The sequence below is a fragment of the Pseudorasbora parva genome, chromosome 5, assembly GCF_024679245.1.
Source record: "Pseudorasbora parva isolate DD20220531a chromosome 5, ASM2467924v1, whole genome shotgun sequence".
Taxonomy (NCBI): Eukaryota; Metazoa; Chordata; class Actinopteri; order Cypriniformes; family Gobionidae; genus Pseudorasbora; species Pseudorasbora parva.
The window spans coordinates 5878217-5899007 of NC_090176.1; the positions used below are offsets into that span (position 1 = coordinate 5878217).

General features: G+C 36.6%; 2 protein-coding genes and 1 long non-coding RNA gene across 3 annotated transcripts; all 3 read left to right on the forward strand.

Moving 5' to 3' along the window:
• The first annotated feature begins 20 nt into the window (after positions 1–20).
• Positions 21–8395, forward strand: dbi (diazepam binding inhibitor (GABA receptor modulator, acyl-CoA binding protein)). Its single transcript, XM_067443105.1, has 4 exons — positions 21–151; positions 5040–5157; positions 5251–5313; positions 7965–8395. The coding sequence occupies exons 1-4, from the start codon at positions 143–145 to the stop codon at positions 8036–8038; spliced, it is 264 nt and encodes an 87-aa protein (XP_067299206.1). The 5' UTR covers positions 21–142; the 3' UTR covers positions 8039–8395.
• Positions 8396–9427: 1032 nt separating this feature from the next.
• Positions 9428–20071, forward strand: tmem37 (transmembrane protein 37). The gene is made up of 2 exons (XM_067443107.1): positions 9428–9600; positions 15950–20071. Exons 1-2 carry the CDS (start codon positions 9580–9582, stop codon positions 16577–16579), a joined length of 651 nt encoding a protein of 216 aa, XP_067299208.1. The 5' UTR covers positions 9428–9579; the 3' UTR covers positions 16580–20071.
• Positions 11139–13356, forward strand: LOC137075925 (uncharacterized). The gene is made up of 3 exons (XR_010905120.1): positions 11139–11212; positions 11641–11737; positions 12762–13356. It is a non-coding gene; the product is annotated as an uncharacterized lncRNA (long non-coding RNA).
• Positions 20072–20791: the final 720 nt, after the last annotated feature.

Sequence of the window (20791 nt, forward strand, 5' to 3'; positions counted from 1 at the left end):
GAGCTCGGTACATGCTCCGGCAGCCAATGGCTTGAAGGGGGCGTGGCCACGCGCATGACAGCCGAGCCGACCCTACAGGAGCGTTGCTGTCAGCCATTCACACACAGCGGGTTTGAAGCGCATCATTGTAACATCTGCAACCATGTCTGAGGTCAGTATGAGCAAACTCGACGCTTTTGTTTGATACGAGGGCATTTGAGTCTCGAAATGTGCTGTATTTAACTACTGCTGGTAAAGAAGACGACATGGCGCTGAACATTAGTATTGGGTTTGTATGGGTCCACGTGAATTGGTTAGCATTTCATATTAGGTTATAAAGAATATTAGTGATTTAGCTCGATCGAGAGAGTGTACAAAGTACATTTTAGAATAAATGTAGTAAAATGACACTGGAGGGCATGTAATACTGTACGCGTGCAGCACTCGAGAGCGCGCCGTGTATATGAGGGTGTGGCGCGTGACCGTAAATGCGTTATAATAATAGAGCGAGCGCTTTTGTGTTCCGCTGCTTTTTTGTTTGTTTGTTTGTTTGTTTTTTTCATAGGCGCTTGGTGGATGTTGCGTCGCGTTTTTACAACCCCAAAATCTTGCAGTAAGACTAGAGTTGCTATCACAAAAGATGTTAGATAGCCATTTATTCAGTCACCATTCATTTTCATTGTATGGGAAAAAATCATGAATCATAAAAAGTGGAACCACATAATAATAATAATAATAATAATAATTAAAAGTTATTCCAAAATTGCAAAAATTTACTTTTTTTTCATAGAATTGCATGATAAAGTTAGAATTGCATGATATAAAGTCGCAATCAGGGTCGTGCACAGACATTTTGGAGGCCAGTGGCCCAAACCAAAAAAGGGCACTGTAAGGGCTTGAGTATCATCTTAATGTAGAGATTGAACAACAAACCTTTTACAATCACACTGCAAATACAATTGTTAGGCTTTAGTGCTAATTCAACTTATTTTGTTGTAATTATGCTTCCAAAAATTGATTCTGCGCTAACTTAATATCATATTTAACGTATTTTAAAATGTTGTAGATTTATGTAGCATGAGAACCACTAAAATGATTGACTATATTTTGAGACAAAGGTCTTGATAATGAAGTAAATAAAGCAACACTTTTTCAGTAAAGGATGTGCATGTAAAAGTATGGTATTTGGGATAATACATTTATAAGATTTTTAGATAAATAAACCTCTTTTATGATTTATTTTCACAGAAAATCTGTTTTTCCAGCAATGTTTGATTTGATTAGACAGATATCTTTCAAGAACGTGGATATGTTGCACAAGTTAATGAGGGGCAGTGGCTCTAACACCCCCCTGTGCACGGCGTTGGTCCCAATTGTGATAAATACATTTAGAATTGCTAATTGTGACTATATCTCACTTTTTTCCTCACATTTGCGAGTTATACATTTAGAACTGCTAGATGTAAGCTTGTAACTGCGAGAAAAAAAAGTTATAATTGTGAGATATAAGGTCAGAATTACGTGATATAAACTAAAGTCGCAATTGCGATAAATACTTTTAGAATTGCTAGATGAAAAAAAGTAATAATTGCATAATATAAAGTCAGAATTGCATTATATAAAGTCGCAATTGTGATAAATACATTTAGGATTACTAATTCTGACTATATCTCGCAACTCTGACTTTTTTTCTTACAACTGCAAGTTATACATTTAGAAATGCTAGATGTAAACTCGCATTTGTGAGAAAAAAGTTAGAATTGTGAGATATAAATTCAGAATTGCATAATGTATAGTCGCAGTTGCGATACATTTTGAACTGCTAACTCGTAATCATGAGAAAAAAGTAATTAATATATAAGTCAGATTTGCATTATATAAAGTTGCAATTGTGATAAATATATTTAGAATTACTAATTCTGGCTTTATATCTCGCAACTTCGAGTTATACTTTTAGAAATGCTAGATGTAAACTCGCAATTGCAGGGGAAAAAGTTACTTATAATTGCATGATATAAAGTCAGAATTACGTGATATAAACTAAAGTCGTAATTGCGATAAATACTTTTAGAATTGCTAGATGAAAAAAAGTAATAATTGCATAATATAAAGTAATAATTGCATAATATAAAGTAATAATTGCATTATAAAGTCGCAATTGTGATAAATACATTTAGGATTACTAATTCTGACTTTATATTTTGCAACTACTTTAAGAAATGCTAGACTCGCAACCCCGTGGCGGAAACAAGCTTCCATGCTTTTCATCGCATTCTGTTGTTTTCTCGGAAGAACTTCTAACAAGTCTGGAAGGACATGATCGATGATGCCAGGAAAGGATTTTTGGGGTGAACTAAACCTTCAAAATAATTTAACATTGAAGAATGTGGAAACTGCTGCAGTTTCTGGACCGTGACCCATGTGTGTGTTTGCGCCCTCTCACACCACAGTCTCATTCATTGCTCAACCGCCGGGCATTTTGGGAAGTTTTCAAATCAACTAAAATGTACTTTAATTCCATGACCGTAGAGCTTTTATAAAATGGTGACTGCAGTTTGTTGGTTAAGTTGGAAGGAGAGTTATTTTAGTATTAGAGCATTTATTGCACATGAAAAGTAACGTGTAAAACACGTTAACGGTTCTTCCCCAAAAATACTTGTCAGTTAAAGCGGTGAGAAACGTCTTTTAACCAGCTTGTAGTTAGTCCTAATGCACACTGAAATCTGATAGCGAGTTGCTGTGGTAAGCGAGGCTTACTGTAACAGAAAGATGGAGCAACAGACGTTGAAGAGCCTTGGTGTGCATGTCACGTAATCAGGGCAAAGAATCGCAGGCATAGTAAAGTGTGTGTAAGAGGACTGGAGTTTGACCCGCGATTAGAAATCTGCTAAAAGCCTCCTTTATTGTGTGGTTACGTAATCACTCCATGTCTCCCACCAGCACTGTGAAGCAAGACTAAGACTGAGAAATGGCCATGACCAAAATCTTTTCAGTCCTTTTTGTGAGAAGTAAGAACGAGAGCTGAATGCATAAGGATGTTGAGGGTTTTTAGAGCAGGGTCCAGATTTAATGAGGCTTGCAGGATATTTCACTGATAGTAATCAATATTCTGTCCTGCTTTAGTCTTGCAGTTACATTAATATCACAAACAAATCTTAACCGTCGCTGTAGATTCTTATGCACCACAAAATAAGTCATTATATAGAGTTGTGAATTTGGTGAGATGAAAGCTATGTTTCTAACCACCTGTTTTTATGTGAATTTTGGAATATTGCATAAAAAACTCTGGATTGAAATGCCTTTAAAGGCAGAGGCAGTTAATAGTTTTTATCTGATAAGAAGACATTCGCATATACGGCAATGGAAACACATTTGCAGAATAAATCCCCTGATGCGCAACACAAACCTCAGGTGACTTTGCCTCAGCAGACGCTGGGATTGGAGAACTGGACTTGATTTAGTTTTAGTCAAAGTCTTTTCACTAAAATGCTATTTAGTTTGTCATATTTTAGTCATCTGTATTTCAGTTTTAGTCGACTTAAATCTAATGAGTTTAGTTCAACTGTAATGCATTAATTGAGCATTTAAGCATTACATAACCGGCTGTTACTTGAATACATGTCAAAACACATTTGTAACACATCTATATTGTTTTTTATAACGTTGTATTTCTGTTTTAGTTAGTATATTAGGTTAAGCTAAAGCTTCACATTTAAATTTCAGCTAACACAAGTACTAATGATTTTGTATAGTTTAAAAGAACTATTATAACCTTGATACTTTATTGAAAAATATGTTTAAAATACTGTTATTAGTCTTTCCTAAGTTCTGACTATGAATTAAATGGGAAATAAATTAAATAGTTTGTGTATCCAAAAACGTATATATAAGTCATGAAATCAAAATGAACCTCATCTACTTTGTTAGCATGTTACAGGTCTTAGGGTGAACAATTATTCTGTGCAAGTTAATACACAGAAAAAAGACTTTTGCCGTGGTAATCTTTAATCAAAATCTGAAAAGAAAACTTCCAGTCTGGAAACGCCTTTCCGTTGACGTCAGTCTGACGGCTTGGGTTTGAATGTCCATTCCCCTCCTGTTAGTCTGCTGTGAGCGAGAGATGGAGAGGAGGACGTTAAACCCTGCCCTCTATTTAAAATCCGTTTCACTTGGAAATATGTCACAGCACTGAAATAAAATCAACTTCCGGTTCACTGGGACTTTAACAAGCACTAAATATACACTGGGACTCTTATTTTAAAATGTCTGCGTCGGCTGCTCAGATGAGCAGCTACAACCATCTAAAACATATTACTTTATAAACATGGTATAGTAAACCTCAAATGTGTGCATCTTTTACACAGGACATCAGTTCTGACTGGATCTCTTCCCTAATCGTCCCTCACTAATATTTTCGTCTCGTTTTTATTCATTGACGATAATGACAGTAGATTTTTGTCATAGTTTTTTTTTCATCCAAAACCGTTTTTTTTATGTAGTTATCGTCTCAATTTCGTCAACAAACTCTTTTCACTGATGAAAACAACACTGCAGCAGACCAATGGCATCGCAGCATCCCAAATGTTGGGTTGGTGGCTCTGAAACGCCCGAGTTAAAGTCTGTCATCAGAATGATTTGGTTTAATTCCCTCCAGAAGCGTCTCACACGATTGCGTTCCCAAACACCAGCATCCCAACGCAACAGATCATGACAGCGTTTATTGTGTTTCCTCTGACACGACACTCATGTATGAGCTCAACTGCAGCAACTTCCATTTTTATTACTGATATTTTGCACCAATTTCCCAAGAAGCGACAATTTTGTTCCTAATCTTTTGCACATGGGATGGAAACGGGGCTTAATTCACAAATGTTTTATGCCATATTTCAACTTTGCAAGTTGAATTCGCAACCTTGGATGGAAACAGAGCTAGTAGGCCAGTCCTTAGAAAGTTATCATAACTTAAAGTGATCACAGAAGTCTTAAATCCATATTGCTGACTGATTGTCCACATGTAGTCGTAGTGTGTTCTGTCTGGTCATGCTGTTGGTTTTTCACAGGCTGAATTTCAGAAAGCAGCAGAGGAGGTCAAACAGCTGAAGGCGAAACCAGCGGACGCTGAGATGCTGGAAATTTACAGCCTGTACAAACAGGCCACCGTAGGAGATGTTAACACAGGTGAGCTTTTCCTCGAAGCCATAAACGTGGCCTAAGATTGTTTATAAAAACTAAATTGCAGCTCTTTAAAAAAGCGTGTGTGTTTCTTTTCAGCTCGACCGGGCATGTTAGACTTCACTGGCAAGGCCAAATGGGATGCCTGGGAGGCAAAGAAAGGTCAGTTTCTCCTCCATGCCACCAGGGGCAGCGAGACTTCATTAGGGGTTCAAGCACTTACAGCTTTTTAGAGTTACCAAGGATCAGCATTCAACCCTAAAAGTGATGAAGCAGACCAAACCGAGCATTGTAGAGAAACTTTGAGGGATGGTTGAACTCACACCATCTAAAATGCCACCAGTAGGGCAGTCACGATTCCTCGGCTTGCAATTCACCCGCTTCATTTACACGCGTGTGCGTCCCGCTAGGCCCGTCACAATAACACATTTTGAGGGACGACAAATTAGCCAAGAAATTATTGCGATAAACGATAATCCTGTCTTTCTAAGACCATTTACATCTAAAATAATGATAATGGCATAATAATGCTGGTACACCTTTTCAAAACATTTTAAATATCCACAATAAATGAACAAAACAACTAAACACAAAAAAAGCAATGGACTCTGTCTGTTTATAAAAAATGCACTCGAATAAATACCAAAAACAATAAATAAAATTAATAGAAACTGCAATGGTTCACAAAACGCACCGTTCAGTTCGTATCTCGGTTTTAGGGTCACAGTTTTCGGTTCTGAATGGTTCCTCTTGTTGTTGTTTTTCTTTCAGGCGTTAACACTCCAGAAATTTACTTCAGCATATGATATAATTATCCACAATTTAGGATACAGTATTAAAAAATTGTTATATCATGTAATCATGCACAAACTGAACTAGACTTGACCATCTCTGAGGACAGCTTGGTGTGATTTTGATACAGCAAGAGAGAAGACATTGATGAGATGCTTGTGTATTGCTATATCTACAGAAACATATGTGCCTTTTTAGCACTCAAAGATCTCAAACACAATGTGTGCCATTTCATCAGATCTGTAAGGTTAATCATTTATAACCCTACACCAACACAGGAGAACACATCCTGTTTCTAATTATGCAACTGTTCATCGTGATTTCAAAATATGTTTAAACCTTCACTCTGAGTTTGATGTCCAGATTACTCAATTAATTGTCAAAATAATCGACGATTACTCCATTATCAAAGTAATCGTTAGTGACAGCCCTATCAACAATGGTGGTGCTGTAGCGGTCAAAAGTATGTAATGGCTCATAACTTAAACCGTTTGTCAGAGGGTCAAGTGTCTGATAATGTGGGAATGCTTGGACAAACACAAAATCTCGAATTCAATTGTCGCCCTGGTTTTCAAAAAAACCTACTTTCGATAACTAGTCCTACGTTTTTTGCCCGATCAGAACCAAACCAATGGGCATGGACACTTTTACTAAAACGGCTGTTCCTCTTGAACGAAATGAGAGAATTTCACCAAATTTGGTACACCTGTGTATGAGCTCAGTCTGTGGTCGTGTGAAAAAGGACGCTTAAACTGGCCACTTACTGGTGCTAAAAAATGGGGGGGAACTAATGGTATAGCTACTCAACAGACTGGTCCAGTTGATCTGAAAACTGGCATGTGGTGTCTTAGCCCAAGCTGCCGCGATGTTTTTGAGGAATTTTGCATATCTCAAAACATCAGCTAGTGAAGTTCGAGTGGCTGTCAGACAAGGTTAACGGAGGCGATTGGAACGAAACTCGCTGGGCCTGTTTGACTCACGGCCCTAGAGGCTTTTGAGAAACTCGGCAGAAAGTGCCCTTTGCATTTTTCAAGAGCACAAAGGACTGTATATCATGTGAATTTTTTGTCTCCTCATTCTGAGCACCTTTGCCTCTAGGACCAGCCCTGTCAAACGAATCGCTCAGTTAAATATTGGAGATTAGTTAAAAAACCTACTTTCACAAACTAGTCCTATATATGTAAGATCGGCTCATCTGAGCTCTCATTTTCTCAAAGGCAGAGAAAGACAGAACTTGGTTGACACCAGTCGAAATTTCTAGCCACTTGGGGACAATATTCAGGCTAGGGGAACTCAAATGAATGTTGAAAAACCCCATAAAAGGAAAATGTCATGCCATGGGACCTTTAATGAAAATGCAGTTGTGTCTTAACTGTGAGTGTAAATGCAATTAAGAAAAATAATATTTAAAATATAATTTTACTACAATTTTTGCTCAAACATATATTCATTTCTGTAGGCTAATACATTTTCATTTAGCAATTTATATGATAAAATGTGTTTAAATTATATGTAAGGAAATAGAAAAATAGCATTTAGCTCCAGACATTGCACATTTGGTATGGAAAATGTTAAAAATTAAATACATTGCTATTGTACATATTGCATTGTAACTTTGCATTTTAATTTTCAAATGTAATATTGCTACCCAAATGCTTCCATATGTTGTCGTCTAAACTTCAATAGCTGTTAAAAAGCTTTAAACATATGTTTCCTTAGTAAATTGCCTGTTTTGGCTGTAAATGATATTTCCATATATGATCTATGTGGTTACAGGCTTGCTAAATAAAACATAATGCCTTTTAACACGTCTTTAAAGTGCTTGAACCCCGATCAATTGCTGCAGCTATATTTTTAAAACTGCTTTCTCAGTTTCTTAACATGAAAACTGTAAATAATCTCCAAAAGCAACTCTCTCTCTCTCTCTCTCTCTCTCTCTCTCTCTCTCTCTCTCTCTCTCTCTCTCTCTCTCTCTCTCTCTCTCCCCCCCCTCTCCTTCTTTTTTCTCTTGCATGTTTCAGGCATGAGTAAGGACGATGCTGTGAAAGCGTACATCGCTAAGGTAGAGGAGCTGAAAGGGAAGTACGGGATCTAACAGACGGAGCCCATCACAGCCAGCCTGCCTTTACCTGTACTGTTCTCCTATAAAGCGCCTTCAGGCCTCAGCGTGTCCCTCAGGAGGGTGTTACGGTTTCGCTGTAGCACGCAGACTCTGTTCTGTGTCAGAGAATAAGCACATTCCTCGCAGGCCAAGAGAAATCAACCACCAGCAACTATGTAGTGAAAAGCCCTAATGAATGCAATGCCATAAAACCACTTTTTCAAAAAAACTGTGTTTTCTTACAAACATCAATGAAGAAAAACATGTTGGATTTTTTTGTTTGTTTTTAAGCGATACCCCTTTGGAAGATTTTGTGATTAAAAAAATGACCTGATCAAATAATCAAATGCATTTACTGTGTGTTGAATTTAATGTGCATTAATAATGAATCGTTTTGATATAATGTGCCTGACTGCAACTAGTGTGAAGCGGTAAGATCTTTTTTCTCACCGTTTCCATAAGACTAGAGTTCATTTGTAATATAGCCAGTACTCGATATTATCAGTCATTTGAGGGCTTGTGGGGTACTCAAGGGCCACATCACCTGAGCAGACATTCACAAACACATGATCTCTCCATCCACTGGGATCGTGTTGTGGATGAAGAAGTTGAATTGAACGATGTGCCCCGTTCAGAGTTTTTGTTTATTTATTTTAATCCCGACTAATGTAATTTCCTCAGTCTGAAACGGGATGTTTTTGCTAGAGAGCGTAGATTGCATTATGTTTTAAGTCACCTCAACAGGACTTTGGCCAGTCAATAATCATAATCAGTAGTTTAATCTGTGGTCTATCTAAGCTTATCACCTAACACACTATTGAGACCAACAACAAAATATTTTACTAATTACTACTTATAGGCCTAGTAGTGGCTTGTGTTCTTACTACTAAAAATAAGCCATTTTACTATAATGTCTAGAGAAAAATATATTGGTGATAATTTTATAATAGCTTTAGCAACGTAAAATTGGAACTAAAAATTTGTCTATCTATGGGATAGGTACTACTGCCCTTTTTATTTAAGATTTATATAACTGCTAGTTACCATGAATCTTTTTTTAGTAATAAATGTTCAAATAGTTTACCTTATGAAGGTAAAAGGCGCTTTCCACACTAAAATTTGTGAAAGGTTTAGGCAACATATACACACAGGCTGTGTGTGTGTAGGCCTATGTCTGTTAGAATTATTTTAATGTAATTAATAATAGGCCAACTTTTAGGATTTTTATAATGTTTGAAGGTTTCACAGACGTTGTCTTCATATAAATACACAACACATAACTCTATTAGTTTTATAAAAAGCAAAAAATGGGAGAAGTTGGAAACTCCCTTGATCTGCCTCTCGCATAATATCTGATTATTTTAGTTAGTGCGTGACCGGAAAACTAACGAGCACGAGCGCCCGTGATCTGTGTGTGTAAGGAGCAAAGACTGAACTACTTCAGTTAATGTTACACTCAAATATAACTTACTGTACTTTCGACTGGAGGTGACTTGGCTTCTTCGTCTCGCTTCTCCTGGGCTGTTGACATCAATATGACGGCAATAAAAATCATGGTAAATGCCTTTTAAATGTTTTTTATTTTACCTTTGAGATTAAATTTTACATTTGCTTTGGATTAAAGGGCAAGATATAGACTAAGACTTCTTAATATTTAACGCAAGCTCGCAATCGACTTCGGCGAGAAGCTATTTCAGAACCTAATGAAGGGTTTTTATAGTTCGTAAGCGAGGGAAATATTTTTTTTTTTTCATTATTTGCACAGACAAAAAAAAAAAAATTATTAAACAGCATATTTAGGAGGTAAACACGCAGATTTAAAACACTTGAATTTTGTAGCTTTCAGTCAGAAAATCTCAAGGAAAAAGTACTAAAGCAGCCGTCACTGTGGCGGTACCCTTTCAAAAGGTAGACAGCTCTGCCATATTTACCAAAAAAGGGTGCATATTAGTATCTAAATTATAGGCCTGCATATTTGTGGGTCATCCATATTTATTTCAGTCCCCCGGACTTTTTAAAGTGGTGGTTCACAAAAATGAAATATTAAAAGCTTTTCACAATACTTTGGTATGTCCATTAAAATAAATAAAAATAATTATTGCATTAAAAAATATATATTATAATTTTGCCATGTTCCTTCACTGAATTTGTACTTAGAAAATATGTAAAATGTCTGTTTTGGCGATATTGTAAGTGTTTATTTGTGTTACTTTCTTGTGAAAAATATTTTTCTAAAAAATGCAAGATATTTTATATATATATATATATATCCCTTGTCAAAAAATCCTATTGGAATTTCACTTTGTCCTATAGGATCTTATTGGATTCTTATAATCCTATAGGACATTCTGATTTATTTTAATGGAATTTCACTTTGTCCTATAGGATCTTAATGGATTCTTAGAATCCTATAGGACAATCTGATTTATTTTAATGGAATTTCACTTTGTCCTATAGGATCTTATTGGATTCTTAGAATCCTATAGGACAATCTGATTTATTTTAATGGAATTTCACTTTGTCCTGTAGGATCTTATTGGATTCTTAGAATCCTATTGGACATTCTGATTTATTTTAATGGAATTTCACTTTGTCCTATAGGATCTTATTGAATTCTTAGAATCTATAGGACATTCTGATTTATTTTAATGGAATTTCACTTTGTCCTGTTGGATCTTATTGGATTCTTAGAATCCTATTGGACAATCTGATTTATTTTAATGGAATTTCACTTTTCTATGAAAAAACACAGAGATTGGCTTAATATTGTTATATAACCAAAGCAAAGCGTTTGCATAGAAAAACAATCACACTTTCAAATTAAATAATTAGATTGCGTGTTCCTATAATAATACAAAATCCATTAATATAAAATATATATATCTCACTAGTGCAGGGGTGGCATTTTGCACCTATGAATTGGTCATATATGACTAAATTAATTTTAAATTCATGATTTAATATCAATGAGATTTTTTATTTATGTAATGTTTTAAATCTAGATGGTTATTTATGTAAATGATGTGTGACTGTGGCGTTTTAATGCGCATGCGCGTTGGACATTCAAATCGCGTTCTTCAAACCACACTGGAGCAGAGTTGCCATGGAAACGGGGACTCGGAGTCTAACGAGCAGCACTTCCTCAGACGCTGTTTTCACTAGTTTCAGGTGAGTTTAGTCCACAAATAATCAAATAATAAATAAAATCGCACAAATAATGCACACAACTGTTCCTGACACCTTTCTTACGTTAACTGACAAAATTCTGTTGAATATTTACTTGATAGAAATGGTTTAGTGTCTTCGGGAAAAGTCAGCATCTCAACCGTTTTCACAAGAGGGTAACTAACTCTATCGATTTGATCGATTGAGCCCTTGTTTATGAGAATTTGAGCTTTTAAATAAATCTTTATGTGAAACTTAAATGTTTTGATAGTTTTGTTAAGGTTTTGCTGCTAATTTGTCAATGGTACGTATCAAAAATCTAAAAGTAAACACTGTAACATTGCTGTTCATCGATGATGTCAGTTACATGGAGCGCGAAAATTAGCTGCAAACTGGTAAACAAATATTGTTAAAATGTTCTGTGATTTCAGGAGGGACAAAATAACCCATCTACAACAGAGGGGAAGATTCCAACATTTCTGGAGAAAGCTGCTGACAGAGCTGTAAGAAACGGGTGAACTGAGGAAGGTAATTTTATATGCATGTATTTCACATAATATTTGACATAATATCAGCATGATTTTAGTTATTTTCTTTAGCAAAATTATACATATTAAGAAGGCTTTGACATTCAAAACATAAGTGACACTGTATGAGCAATATTAAATTAACAAGTAAACCTAAAAACACAAACCCTGTTTATATTAAAACAGGTCACAAAACTATTGAGTTTTACTGGTATTATCTATAGTGGAGATGAGTGTGATGAGGTTCAGGTGTGAGTAATCAGTATTCGGGAGAGGGAGTGCGCTGTGATTGGCTGGTGTGAGAACCTGGCAGATTAATAACAAATAGAAATTGAATTTAAATCTAAAATCGTGTTCTGTATTGTTAAAGAATTAGTTCACCCCAAAATTAAAATTTCCTGATAATTTCCATCGGTCATTTACTAAAAAAAAAAAAAGCATTTATATACCTTTTACCTCAAATGCACGACTTTGCTGTTGTTTTCCCACTGCGTATTACGGCGGAAAGGTCAGTGCTGACCCAGTGCCGAAAAACTCCATCTCATGTTCTCCTCTAACTTTAAAATTGTCCAACATCGTTGTTTTACCTTTTATTTTTGTAAAGGGTGTTTGATTTAGTCTTTGCACGTTTGTTTTAACACTGGGACGATACTTCCACATACATCACACACGTGACCTTTCCAACGTAATGACGCCACAAAGCCTTACATCATCAAAGTCGAGCATTTGAGGTTAAAAAATATATATACATTTTTATTTATTTTCTATTGAAGAATGAAAGACATGAACATCTTGGATGGCATTGGGGTGAGTAAAAGATCAGGAATTATCATTTTGGGGTGCACTAATCCTTTAATGTACATTCTTTCTGCTTTGCTTTTGGAGCCATAATAATTTATGGGTTGTGAAAACACTGAATGAATAGACATCATTGCACTTGGACATTATTAAATGGCTACTCGATAGTAAAGTTAAAAATTCCAGCAAGCCGTGTGTTAATGTGGTGTGTATTCTTCTCATTTTAGCTCCTACATCCATTTGGGCTGAAGGTCAAGACAGAACCAAACCAAAGCTGGCCTGTAACCTGCCGGCCTATACGACAGACTTCACACTGACAGCTGCTGGCATGGATGCTGCATCACATGCTTTTGAACACTTTTCCACCTAGAATGTATTCGTCCCCCACCAGGAGACTTCATGTCTTCATCTATTGTGAGTGGATATTATTTTAAACATTATTTAAAAAAAACACTAATTTCTTCTAATTTTTATTGTGTAGTATATGTATTTTTTCGTAAAAATAAAATAAAATTTTAGTAATGTTTTTAAGTAATAAAGTAATTAATTGTTAAGTAATGTTGTTATAATCCTGTTAATTTATGTACAGTATAAACTGCAAACGTATGCTTGTTTTGGGCACATGTTTACAGCTTATAGACATTTTAGAGGAGGAAGATGCTGTGTATTTAAAGGTGCTTTAAGTCATTTTTATTTGTACAATGTTATTTTTGTATATAAATCATTATTACAGTGGAACAAATTGCTATTTTTTTATTTGTAAATTAGCAACTGAATTTTTTAACCATTGCACAGCACCACTATCACCAATAATGTACAACTTTTTTTTTATGTCACATGAGAACACATGAAAGTTTATATTTTTGTTCAGATTATGTAATTTCTGTAATAAAGTTTGTATCATAGAATGGTAACTTTCTGTTGTTATTATTTAGATGTTTGTTGTAACTTAATTACTTAAATGTACTTCAAGATAATTTAGTAAAACCATGGCTGCTCTGTGGTAATACAACCAATTTATGGTACATGATCCATGTTTTTTAAAACCATGTTTACTGCAAAAACCATGGTTACTGCAGTCATGGTTACAAGGTTTTACTGTAGTATTACTACTTATTACTACAATAACTGTAGTAAAACCATGTTTTTTAAAAACCATGGGTTTCGCACCAAAATACCACGGTAACTACAGTCATAGTTAAACTACAGTTTTACTATAGTAAAACCATAGTTCTTTTTCGTAAGGGAAGTTAACCTAACTATGACGACTTCCGCTCTGAGAAACCCGGAAATGTGAAAAGGGTCTAATTCTACTTTTTTTTTCTTTCTTACAGTGTACCAAGTATTCAGACATAGTAGCCTTGGTACACTTTGCTATCTTTGCTGTGTCCGAATATGCCTTCCCTACCATGTAAAAAGCAAAGATAGCAAAACCGTGTGCGTGCGTGTGTGTGTGTGTGTGTGTGTGTGTGTGTGTGTGAGAGCGAGAGAGAGAGAAAGACCCAATTGGATCCAATAAAATCCTGTTGAAATTGTCCTACAGAATATGTATGTATTGTCTTATAAGACAATTCTCACAGAATCCAATAGGAATCAGATAACATTTGGAATCTTATTGGAATCCTTTAGGATTTATCCTACGGGATATTTATGTATTATCTTATAAGACAATTCCCAAAAAATCCTATAGGAATCAGATAAGAATCTTAAAGGACAAGACATAAATTATCCTATAAGATTATTTCTAACGGAATCCTATAGGAACGGTTCCAAAATATGATAGAAATTTTTTATGGAATCCTGTACAGATTTCCATTAAAAATCCTTAAGGATTTTTTGACAAGGGATAAACAGACTGCAAAGTTAAACTCAACCCAGCAATACTCCGCCCATAATCATTTAGACTCCGTCCATAATCTTTTAGACTCCACCCATGTGTGACATAATTTACCAGAAATTACATCATTCAGGACTCTTTAACAGTGATGCAGAAAATGGTTAGTAGCATCATAATGTGTATCCATATTTTAGAAACGTATTATAGTCAGGGAGGGTGCTGTCAAGCTTTACAAAACAACTCCATCACAAAATTTAAGATGGAATTTTTTTTTTTTTTTACTTTTAATGTTTAAAAATGTATAAATAAACACAATGTACTTATTTCATTGCTGCCATATGGTCTACTCTCCCACACTACAAGAGGAGCAGTGGCCATTTTGTACACCGCAGATTGCTTTTGTTTTTTTTTAAGAGTCTTACTACATATGATCTCTTTGTGGCTCTTATATGTAAAATGAAAAACAGATGTTGAAGCAGACAATTCCACACATAGTGAAGAGCTAGAGGCTTGCTCCACATAATCCTTCCTTACCTGAGTCCTGCTACCTTTGCGGTAGTTATGCGCAGTTGTGCTTAAGAAAATCACACATCATTGGAGGTGTCAAACATCAATTTAAAGAAATATTAACATAGAGTAAAAATCATGAATATTTTGAATGGGACTCGAGTCCTAATATGTTCGAGTACGAGTCAAGACAGAGTCCAAATGCGCACGAGTTCATGACGAGACAGAGACCATTAAAATATGGTCTCGAATCCAGGACCGAGTCTCGAGTACAAATCACTGCTCTGTGTATTCTGACACCTTTCTATCAGAACCAGCATTCACTTCTGGAGCAGTTTGAGCTCCAGTAGCTCGTCTGTTTGATCGGACCACACGGGCCAGCCTTCGCTCCCCACGTGCATCAATGAGCCTTGGCCGCCCATGACCCTGTGGCCGGTTCTCCACTGTTCCTTCCTTGGAGCACTTTTGATAGAGACTGACCACTGCAGACCGGGAACAGCCCACAAGAGCTGCAGTTTTGGCATCTTTGGCAGTTTTAGCTGGTTGTCTAGCCATCACAATTTGTCCTTGTCAAACTCCCTCAAATCCTTACACTTGGCCATTTTTCCTGCTTCTAACACATCAACTTTGAGAACAAAATATTTACTTGCTGTCTAATATGTCATAAACTCTCACAGTCTTCCTATGAGTCGTAGCAAAGGGAGTGCTTGCGAGCACCCTCCTGACACCTTAAATGACAAATGGGACACCCTACGGTCTCATGTGGCAGGCCACAAAACCGTGAGTGCACATGAAGTGTGCCATTCGGGACAAGGGTGTGGTGACTCGGAGGGTGGAAGGGGATTGTGCATCTTGCAAACATTTGATTGAGAATTGATGCCATGGGCCAAATTACAACAAACAAACAATAAAAATGCCAAAAGTGCAGGTGCTTGAGCAACACTTGGGGTCTATCTGTGCACATGCCTGGCTTGTGTACTTTTATTGAGAGTGAAGTGTGAGACATAAGTGCCCGCAGCAGGGTATCATGTTTAGGCAGATGTTGAGCAGATTTCTTCTGTTTCTCTCTAGGTCGGGGCGGTTCCACATGGGAAGTCCGGCCCTCTTTTCCTAGACGTATTTTGCCGAGGTCTTATCATCCTGTGCACAGCTCTGTCTGTCGTCCTGTCGTCTGTTGCGGTGTGTGACGGCCACTGGCTGCTCGACGGCAGACACATGTTCGGTCTGTGGTATTTTTGCTGGGTTGAGGAGCAGCAGAGCTCAGTGTTGGGCTCCCAGAGCTTTAAGGCGTCCTCTAACTGCACCAGACACCTGGAGGAGGCCGGGGTGGATGGACTCGCTGTGGGCTTGGTGGCGTGCCGCTTTGTGATCACGCTGGCTGTGGTCAGTGCCATATTCGGCCTGGAGTTGCTGGTGATGTCTCAGGCGAGCGAAGGGAAGGACTCCAGTCGGCGCTGGACTCTCGGGACACGGCTGGTGCTGCTGGCGGGGCTAATGGCTGCCGGAGGGGTCGCACTTTTCGTAATCCTGTTGGGGAGATTTGCAACACTTCTTGGGTTCACACTCACCTTCTGGTGCCAGTTTACAGCCACCGTCCTGTTCTCCATCAATGGAATGGCAGCACGGCACATCCAGCATATCGAACCGCTGCTGCACTTTAGTGGACATCCTGACAAACTGCAGAAATCAGGCTTTCTCTAACAAACTCTGCTCTGTATCTGCATTCTTTTGGATCCAAGCCGAGTGATTTGGATAGTTTGTCAATGGCAAATGTAGCGTAAAAATATGAAGGAATTTTCCATATGCAATCTTAAAGATAAAGGTTCAAGAAAGGTTTTTTTTTCCGCTATGCAATGGAAAAAAATTGGTTTCCCCAAAGAACCTTTCAGTGATCAGTTCTTAAAAGAACCGTTTTTTGATTCTTTTTTTTTTTTGCATTATGAACCTTTTATAAGGGACCCCTTTCTAAAATCCATCTATTTTTATGTATGAAAAAACATTTAAACTGTAAGATAAATAGTAAGTGTTACATTATAAATGCAACATATTGTTTCCAAACTTTAAGGGTTACTTCAGCGATTAGCATATGGCTTTGTATCAGTAGAAACCCTGGAGTATATTCAAATGATCGTGCTCCCCCCTCTTATATCCCCCTGAGACAAGAGATTTATGCATTTTATTTCTGGAAAAATTCCTCTCGTGACACAAATTGACAATATTTGCGTCACGAAAGGAATGTTTGGCCAAAGGCTAAAGACTACAGCCAGCAGAGGGAGCCATTTCCACATGTTTTCAACTCGTGCATGAGGGATGGAGATCACACTTACAGCTCAGCTACAGGCATTCATTTTAACGGATGCTGAGCAATGTAAGTGTTTTAAATTCTCAAATTAATTTCTATGAAAGTTAAGCTTCCAAAGGCATGAACTGAAAACGCGTTGTGAATGTATGCCGCGAATGTGGCCGCGATTACCTCAGCTCTCATCACGAGAGCTCATCAATGTAATCTGACTCCTAATCTGAGTCTGCTGTGAGACTCACGCGGCGACTCGATCATTATATTGAACACATGTTCAGTATTTAATTGTACTTTCTGAACTCAGTCACAGTAATCCAGTAGCGGTGGCTTTGGGAATGGCCTCACAGGGCAGCAAAGCATTCTGGGAATTGTAGTCTTTCATCCCCATGAGACAAAAACACATTTTCTGTCTTTTCTCAGTCTAGAAAGCACCAAATTCAAAAATAATTTCACATTTCTACTACATTAATGACCCAGTTTAAATACAGATTCATCCTCCCAGCGCTGAAGTACCCCTTTAAATCGGCTTTACTTAATAATCAAAAATTATTCATATAAGCACTGGGGTTCTTAACATACTGTATTAAGAACCCCAGTGAGCAAGATAAAGGGGAGTAAGAACAACTCACTAGAAAGATACAAAGCAAACATACAATTATGGAAAGTACGGTGAGAAAAATTGAGAAATGAAACAGTTAGAATGTTTAGTAGACTTTATCTATTTTTGTTTGTATTTGTATTCTCTGCAATTTTCTGCGGACCCCTTAGAACCTTCTTGGGGACCAGTTTGAAAACCCACGATCTAAAGAACCATTTTCCACTATAAAAGAACCTTTTGTGGGACATGAATGTTACAGGCTCTTCATGAAACCATCACTGACAATAATGAACCTTTATTTTTAAAAGGGTGCATGTATTTTTAATGACGCATTGCATTGTGTTGTCATTTAGGGTTAAAGGGTAACTTAAAGGGTTAGTTCACCAAAAAAGGTAAATGAACTGCATTTATATAGCACTTTCAACAGACTGATGGCCATCCAAAGCGCTTTTCATCTAGCCTCACATTCACCCATTCACTCATCTTAAAAAAGAAAAAAATTCTGTCATTACTGACCCTCATGTCGTTTCAAAACCGTAAGACCTTCATTCATCACAACACAAATTGAGATATTTTTGATGAAATCTGCGAGGTTTTTGAGCGCCATAATAGGCAGCAACACAACAACTGCCTACAAGGTCCAGAAAGGTAGTAAAAACATTGTTAAAATAGTCCAATGTGACTCCAGTGAATAGTGAATAGAAAAAAAACACCCACTTTATTCAACAATCTCTTCTCGTCCAAGTCCTTCTCTGACTGTTGAAGTAGTAATCCCAGTGCAGCACTTCCAGATTCTAAGACAGAACGCCGGCTCACCATTGGCTAGTTCCTGTCAGCGTCACACGCATGCGTCATGGTGCTCACGTGAACAGCGTCAGCCAATGGTGAGCCGGCGTTTATTACCTATGGCTGGTTCAGAAAGCTCTCGGATTTCATCAAAAATTTCTTCATTTGTGTTTTAATGAACGAAGGTCTTACAGGTTTGGAACAACATGAGGGTCAGTAATTAATAAATTAATGACAGAATTTTCATTTTTGGATGAATTAACCCTTTAACAGAAAACGTCCTGACAGAAATTACCGGTTTCCATTTTTTCAGTTTTGTTTTTCCAGTGTAGATAGAAGATAACTCACCTTTTCCACAGGCCTGGATGTTTTTCACTATTCTCTGTTTGGTTAAGTTTTATAAAAAATTATTTCACACTTGTTCCATTCTATAATTTTATATAGTTTGTTAGTCATTTTTATTTCCATTTAATGTAATTAATAATGTCGTTCATGATGACCAGCAGTTGATAGCTGACTCCAATTTTCATCTGTGAATAAATAACTCTTTACAGATAGTCCTTGTAGTATGTTTAATGATATGCTTACAGTATATTTAATTCTTATATATACACATCTCATTTCATGAGATCTCTCTACAGTTCATTTAATAAAAATAATGTTCTTGTTTTTACATTTGTATGGATTTCACAACACTTTCACAGGACAACACATGGATATTAGGTGTGCGATGCATAATTTAAATATTTACACAGGCAGAAAAAAAAAACATTTAATATGCCTTTTCACCATTATGTTTCTTGAGGTAACATTTTTTTTGCACATTTGCAAAACTGCATCTGGTTCTCTGGGTGCTTCTCTTTTCTTAAGCTGTGAGGAAATGAGAAGCACCCGTCACCTTGTGACTCGGATTCGAGAAGTTAAAATGGGTGTTGTGTTGTGGAAGCAGTAAGATGCAAACCGTGAAACTGAGTTAACTGCTCCTTTGCAGCGAGGAGGAGAGTTTAAAGTCTGAAACTGTATTTTTATACAGCAAATGAGCTATTACGGCAATATATCACAGAAAATTGTATTCCTCATGTCATACCTCTTTAAATAATATCACATATTGTGCTGTCTTTACCTAATATTGTCATTTTCTCATATAAAATGATTTTCTTTCATTGCACAAAGGTATTTTTGTTTTCTAATAACTACAACACCATAAAGAACAGGCATAAAACAAATACAATAATTTCCATAAATGATCAGTTTGTTCTGGCCATGAAGCGTTTCTCTCAGTCAGCTGACAGCTTGTGTCTGTTTTGATTGGATAGACTGTGCATTTCAGTTTGTTCAGCCACTGCCACTCTCAGAAGGTTCTGCCAGCCGCTTGAGCCTTTTAGTGGTTGCCATCATCGGGCCATTTCATTGATTTGTTCCAATTTTAACCCTTGTGCATTAGTGTCAAAAAGGCACAAAGAGGTCCTAGAGGACAAACATTACCAAACGGAAAAAAAAAAACCATAATATTATACACTACCGGTCAAAAGTTTTAAAACAGTAAGAAACTGAAGTCTCTTCTGCTCACCAAGCTGCATTTATTTGATCCAAAATACAGTAAAAACAGTTTTACTGTAAAATATTCTTATAATTTAAAATAACTTTCGTCTATTTTAATATATTTTAAAATGCTATTTATTTCTGCAACTTCCAAAAAAATTATACAATTCTTACCGACCCAAAACATTAATATGGTAGTAAAATGTTACAAAAGCTTTTTATTTCAGATAAATGTTGTTCTTTTAAACTTTCTATATCCTAAATGTGTGTTGATGATCAGATCCTCATCTGAGAATGATCAGTGAAGGATCATGAGACTCTGAAGACTGGAGTAATGATGATAAATTCAGCTTTGATCACAGGAACACATCACACTTTAACATATATTCACATAGAAAACCGTTATTTTATTGAATAACATTTCACAATATTACAACTTTTTTTTGTATTTCTAATAACATAAATGCAGCCTTGGTGAGCAGAAGAGACTTCTTTAAAAATGTTCAAAAATCCTCGTTCTAAAACTTTTGACCGGTTGTGTAGCCTATATTAAAATAAATTTCCCTTTGGGCTAAATACAGACAGTCCGGTATAAAGAGACAACACGTAGGCTACTAACAGATGATTGTGATTGTGATTGTGATAAACCTGTATGATTTGTCAGATTTTTTCCAAGCAGTCGTATTTA